The sequence below is a fragment of the Taudactylus pleione genome, unplaced genomic scaffold, assembly GCF_031769625.1.
Source record: "Taudactylus pleione unplaced genomic scaffold, aTauple2 ptg000077l, whole genome shotgun sequence".
Taxonomy (NCBI): domain Eukaryota; kingdom Metazoa; phylum Chordata; class Amphibia; order Anura; family Myobatrachidae; genus Taudactylus; species Taudactylus pleione.
In genome coordinates, this window is record NW_028284479.1 from 2,168,524 (window position 1) to 2,175,363 (window position 6,840).

The window sequence follows — 6,840 nt, forward strand, 5'->3', positions numbered from 1 at the left end:
GAACAACTAGTTTTTCTCTGTGTAGTGCAAGTTAGACATTGAAAGCAAGTGCTTGATGAGTTGCTACAGTTTGAGGTACAATTTGCACCTAATACAGTGCTAGGAAATATGCCCTAGTCATCTACACTGCTGCTTTTGCCTTTGCTTGCTTTCAGTCTGTATACCACCAGTGTAATCTGTGTACCTCCAGCCAGCTGGGTCTCTGCAAGCTGCTGCTCCTATTGCTGCATATGAATTTGACTCATCCACTCTGCAGCATATGGTTATTTGTATCCAGTTTTGTATACCTTCAAGTTTCTGTTCACCACTGGTTCCAGTCCACCCAGTAGGGGTCTCGAGTGCCGCAGCCTCAGGAGGGTTGTCTGAATTGCCTCTCGGTACCCAATGAAGGGGTTCTGAGTGTGCTGCCCAGCCCGAAAAGCGCCACCGTGCTGTCCAGCCCCAATATACAGTTTATATTTCACTATGCTCCTGACTCCGCAGCTTCCATTACAAGTATACAGATACATAACAGTTGCTGTCTAGTTGACACCCAAAAATTCCCTTTTCTTGGACAGTAAAAAACTTCCAATATGCAACTGACCAAAACACCCGGAGACGTATAAAGATGAATATGTGTTCTACAGTGCATGACCAGTTTGCTAAAACTCGCTACTTGCAGCTGCGTTCAGGCCTGCGCCTCATAGCTTTCAAAATTGTGATTTTTTTATGATTGTACCGTAAGCCTACTGTTTTCAGAACACTACCATGGGCTTTAGCAAACACCACTTATAAAAGTTATATCTACAGACAAAACAAGATATTGCACTCTATTAAGATATTTCTTCTAATATAAAATACAATCATTATATACATTACACTTATTATTTTGTATAGTGAAATAAATAGAATAAAAATCATAAATATTTAATTTTCCCACAGCATCTTTAAATATTTAATGATGTCACTCTACAGCACAAGCAAAATTAGAGATACAATTCACCAAATGGTTCAGCCTTGTGCACTGATGTGTAGGGTGGTCACCGATGTGAGAGGTACCCAGTAATCATGATACAGTACTCGCATTATAATATATAGGAAAAGTATGATGATGTAGGCTGACAGAATGTACATGCAGTATAAAACTCTAATAAGAACTTCCTCAATTATTTCACACGTTGAAAAAAAATATGCCATCTGTGGAAATGCCATAATAACATATCCAACTATTTCTTAAGCTATATTTACCTCTTACATACATTATATTCCACCCCAATTCCTATATTAACTTTGAAATGTAACTTCTGCACCTCATGCTATATTATAATATATACCATAACGTCCTTACCAGATAAATAAGATAATGATCCTCCAGTGAGGTATTCTGTGACTATTTACAGCCGCAACACCACAGATGAAGTGTATTTATATAGGGCACAGAGGCTGATTTAGAAGTGGATGGAATTGCAAAGCCGCACACAAGGGGCTTCATACGCACACGCAGGAGGGGTTCTGAGTACATAGAAACCCCCGCTGCCCGTTGCTCCATCTACACGCACCAGCCGCTGCAGGGAGGCATCATTTACCGGGCGCCATCTGAGATTTTGTTACCAGTGGGCGCCCGACTTCTTCCCCGCAGCAGCAGCCGGAAACTGGAGCTCACTCCTGAGCTCCGGCTTCCTGCTCCCGAAGTGAGCACTATGGTAGAGACGTCATGACATCTCTCCCACAGATTCGAGGAGCGGGCGGCCAGATGGATGGCAGCGGATGCAGGAGCGGAGCTTAAGGTAAGTATTGTATTTTTTTTTTAGAGGCACTACCACTGGGAGCACTACTATAGGGTGCATTACCACTGGGGGCACTAGTAATGGGGGCATTACTACTGTGGGCACAACTTCTGGGGGCATTACTATTGAGGGCACTACTACTGTGGGCATTACTACAGGGGGCACTACTACTGGGTTCATTACTAATGGGGGCAGTACTATTGGGGGCATTACTACTGGGAGCATTATTAATGGGGCACTACAAATGGGTGTATTACTACTGGGGGGCACTGCATAGATGGCACTGCATAAGGGGCACCGCTACTGTGGGCACTACATAAGGGGCACCACTACTGGTGGCACTGCATAGGAGGCACTACTATCGGGTACATTGTGTAAGGGGCACCACTGCTGTTAGCATTGTATATGGGGCACTACTACTGTGGGCATTGTGTATAAGGGGCACTAATGTGGGCATTGTGTAAAAGGGGCACAACTGTGTGCCTTAACATGAATAAGGGAATAGTGTGTGGCGTAAATTGTACTGGTAGTTTACATTTTGTACGTACATACTGTTACACATTGTGTATAAGCAAGTTTTATGCCCAGATGCCTTGTTATTTACAGTATATTATTTATAAAACACTTGAATTGCACAATAAAGTGTATGTTGCAGGCTTATTCTGATTAGACATTTTTGTCATTGGTTCTGTAACCAATTATTTGGAAACCCCCCTTTCAAAATCCTGCGGCTGCCACTGGGCTTTGCAATTCCGTCCTGCTAAAATTGTAATGTTGCAGGATGAAGTATCTGAAGTGAAGAGACGCCTCCCCTAACCAAATATGCGTTTCAAGATGTTACAAAAATGTTTCCAGAAATAAAATGTCATAAAACATGTCAAAAATATTGTTTTTCAATTATAAATCTGTGACATTAATTAATGTTTAGCCATCGCAGTGACATTTTTCAGCATTCTTTAGCACAGTGCCGATAAAACCCTGCTGATACAATTGTGAGCAATGGTGAAGGGTAAAGTGAATACCTCTCAATTTAATTATTGCATTTATTAATTTAATTCTAAAAGTATTATAAAACAGGAAGAGAGAATAAATAAGAGTGTTATATGCGCCAGGTGTAAATCAGGCATAGAAGTGTATGTATTACTTATGCCTGCAGATTGGCAGTGTTAGTAGGAAACGGTAAAGTCGCATTATCCCATTTGTACACAATATGTCATCAAAGTGATCAGTGTCTCGACTGTTAAGCTGCATACACACACAACGATATCGTTAAATGATAATCGTTTGAAAAATGTGTTCACTTTCTGAGTCAAACGATGAACGATTATCGTTCACGTTTGTAGTTTGTAGTTCAGTCAGACTTGTCAACTCAACGATTTTCATTAAGGGAATATGCAAAAATCGTTTGTAGTTCAAAAAAATCGTTCATTACACTTTAAAAAATCTGACAGATAATCTGACAGAAAATCGTTCATAAAATCGTTGGTAACAAAATCGTTGTGTGTGTATGCAGCTTTACTGATAAATGCAAAAGTCACATTTCCATGTAAATTGTAACTAATCACATCCATCGTTTACCCCTATTAATATTGGAATAGAAATGTACTGTCTTGCAATATGAAAATTACATAGAAGTAATGTGAATAGACAGCTCTAGTGTGATATAATATAACTATGCCGCTAATAAATTAAGAAGTCTATACACAAACAGCCAATCAGAAGCAACTATCTAGTGCTGCTGACAGTTAAGATCATCACCAACACATATTTTTGCATTAACCCACCAGCAGGGGCGTTTCTAGAGAGGAGGGGCCCGTGTGCAGTCTCCATCACGGGTCCCCTCCTCTACATCCGGCGGCCGGCAGCACACAGAGCAGTGCGTGGCCAGCGCCGCACTTATAGACTCTGGGCACTAGAGTGTGCCCAGAGTCTATAGCGCATGCGCGAGTCACCGGGAGATTGGCCGCCACGCCCATTTTCCCTGTACTGTGCATGCGCAAACGATGGGAGAATGGCCAAGTGCCCATTTTCCAGCTGTTTTTTACAGCGCAGACACCGTGGCCAACGTGGGATTCCGGAGAGGTAAGTATATTATGGGTGCAGGGTGTGCAGCGCGGGCCCGCACACCCTGCACCCATTATAAATACGCCCCTGCCCACCAGTATCAGCACAGATATGCCTCTTAAGAGTCATATTTGGGGCTGCATTCATTTATAATTATGTCACGCTTACTGTAGGTGAACTCAACCTACTGTGCTTAGTTTATGCTTGCCCATCCCATTGCACCTTTCTAGATGTATGGAGAAACAATTATATGATACACAAAAATCTAGATACGGAGGCATACAGATAGTGATTATCTATTACATGACTTTTTGTATTATGCTTTTTTTGATAGTCTAAAAATATGGGAGTTTGCATGTTCTCAGACTCTATTATATTTGGTGAGTTTTGAAAGTGTGAGAGTTTACTGCTAAACTCTCACATTATCTAACGCTCACCCTATTACATTGGTCCCCAGATGTTTTTGCTAATTAATAATTATCTGTAGGCATCTCTTATTATGGATTTAGATGGTTTCAAATCATAATACCGAGTAACTAGCTTAGACCAGCAACTGCAACATTTGTTTGATATGTATGTAAAATGTTTGTTTATGTTTATTTGTATGTACTGTGTGTATCTATGTACTGAAACAAAGTTTATTTATTTTATATGGCACATAATGTACATTGAGGCAGATTGATCAAAGCTTGGAGAGAGAAAGTGAAGAGAGATAAAGGGCTCTATATATCAATATTATATTTATCAATATTATTTTTAATAAAATAATGTGAAAAAGGGTGTTTTCACACCGTCATCACATTATTTTATTATTCCATAAATGTATTAAAGGGCTTTTGAAGCAGTTTTCATGAAAAACTACTCCAAGCCCTTAAATTTTCATATTTTTAGCAAGCAGATCGCATTTTCCATACTTGTAATGGGAAATGCAATCTGCTTCAAATTTACCAAAATTAAATTGTAAAAAAAATACTGAGAGAAGCCCTGTGATAATTAAGTCACCTGGAGCTGGCGTTATTTTGGCTTTCCCCATCACACTGGCCCCTGTTCTGCTCTGGCAGGCAGAGCAGAGCAGGGAGCTGGTGCCTGTGGTCAGCTTTGTGTGTCTAAATATACTGTACTACAAGCTGATCACTGTGAAAAAAAAAAACTTGCTTGCATCTTCTGTGCCTCCAGTGCTTTACAGCACAAGTCAGATGCCGGGGTCACAGTGCAGGAGCCTAGTGATCAACTGACCGGAGGCACAGAGAAGTTCACCGGATCACCGATCACCATGTAGATGCAGGTAAGTGTCAGCTTATTTGGGGGAGAGGGGGGGGTCAAAAAATATCCTGAGAAATGTCTGGAAAGGATTCGCAGGGACAGAGCATTCTCGCACACTCTGTCCCTACATGCAATATTTAATACATCCTTGTGATTCAAATATTGCATTGCGAATCCTGGCGATTTTATCACATCACATTTGCATCTGAAATGCAAATTGGGATAAATAGGACCCAAAGTACCAATCAATCAGCTTCTAATAGTCATGTTACAGACTGTGTTTGAAAAATGACAGAAGCCGATTGGTTGGTACTTTATCTCTCTCGACTATATCTCCCCCATATCATCTTACAAAATTAAGAAAAAAGTAATAGTGCGGCAGTGCTAGTGATGGGTTCTACATTTGAGATAGATTACAATTTAGCTGAAGAAGCTGATCTGACTGCCGACATATCGGGCTGTCCCCACACACGGAGCGATCTGCTGTCTGACCGCTCGATATGTCGGCACCCCCTCCTCCCCGTATATCGCTGCATGGGATTGTACATCGCATCACCAGATTTCTTGTGCAGCATGTAAGATCTGGAGGAGCGATGCACAATCCCCCCGGAGTGCGCACTGGCCGATATAGCCACACACAGAACGATATAGCAGCGATATCATTCCAATCCATCGGATTGGCTGCTATATCGCACTGTGTATGGGGGCCTTGACATACCATAGATTCGGAGCAAAGAAGGTGTACGATAGGAAAGCAATAGATTGGTTCAGATAGGAGACAGCATGGAGACGAGCAGACTTCCCATCTAGGGAGATAGGGGGAAATAAAAGATGTAACATAAGGAGGTGTAATCCGCTCTTTGTGACATGCAACAAATCATTATTACAGCCTTGGCCCTGAGACTATTGGTGAAGTGTATAGTTCATAAGCAGAAATGTCACCGGAATGTTGGAATAGTTGTTAATGTTTTCTACAGTGATGCAGCCTGAGCAGTAATATATTTGTCTCCATATTCTTACAGGAAGTACATTTGAAGAATGCAAGTAGAGGAAATACAGGGAGCCGAAGCTTCAGGATGTAAATAATATTACCACTCACAGTCTTGAAGAATGAATGTGCCATCTGCAGGATACATTACTGAAATGGAACAGAGTCAGATAAAACAGGGAAAGACTTCACTTATCTCAACCAATGGGCATTCTTCATTTGAACAATGCAAATACACATTCCAATATTATGTATTCCAATAGAATCATGTCAACTCACATAGCTGATCTAATAATGTGTAATCTTTCACCTGTTTAATAGCCTGCATCTACTAGAGCTCCAGAAATAAATGGCCTTCTCGATGGCTCCTATTGCACTAAACTTAACCAATGTTTTAAGAGTGCTGGACATATGACCCAGACTTATCTAAGAGAGTTCTTCCTTATATTTGCACTTCTCTTCATGGGCTGTTTATTATCCAGCGTCCGATAACATTGTTTGCCTGGCCTTCTGTATTTGCACAGTTTTCCTTTTCAGTAGCAGCAGCAGCAGCAGCAGAAAATTTTCTTTTTTCCTATCCCAATGTTCATGAATCCCATCAACTATATTCTCATTGTGGGTCAGGTTCATATATTTCACAAAAATGGCTTTGTTTATCATCACCGCTGAATATGTTATGATGCAACAGCTTGTCTATGCTCATAAAAGTCACTGATCTGTCTAGGTAACAAGCTAGTTAATTGTCCAATGGTATATGTT

The 6,840-nt window shown here is 40.9% G+C and overlaps 1 protein-coding gene across 1 annotated transcript in view; it reads left to right on the forward strand.

The window, feature by feature from the left end:
- Nucleotides 1-6,416, forward strand: part of IGF1 (insulin like growth factor 1) — a 124,606-nt gene extending 118,190 nt beyond the window's left edge. Inside the window, exon 4 of the mRNA XM_088467868.1 lies at nucleotides 6,116-6,416. Coding sequence (XP_088323994.1) covers nucleotides 6,116-6,175 — 60 coding nt within the window. The 3' untranslated portion in view covers nucleotides 6,176-6,416. The remainder of the gene's footprint in view (nucleotides 1-6,115) is intronic.
- Nucleotides 6,417-6,840: the final 424 nt, after the last annotated feature.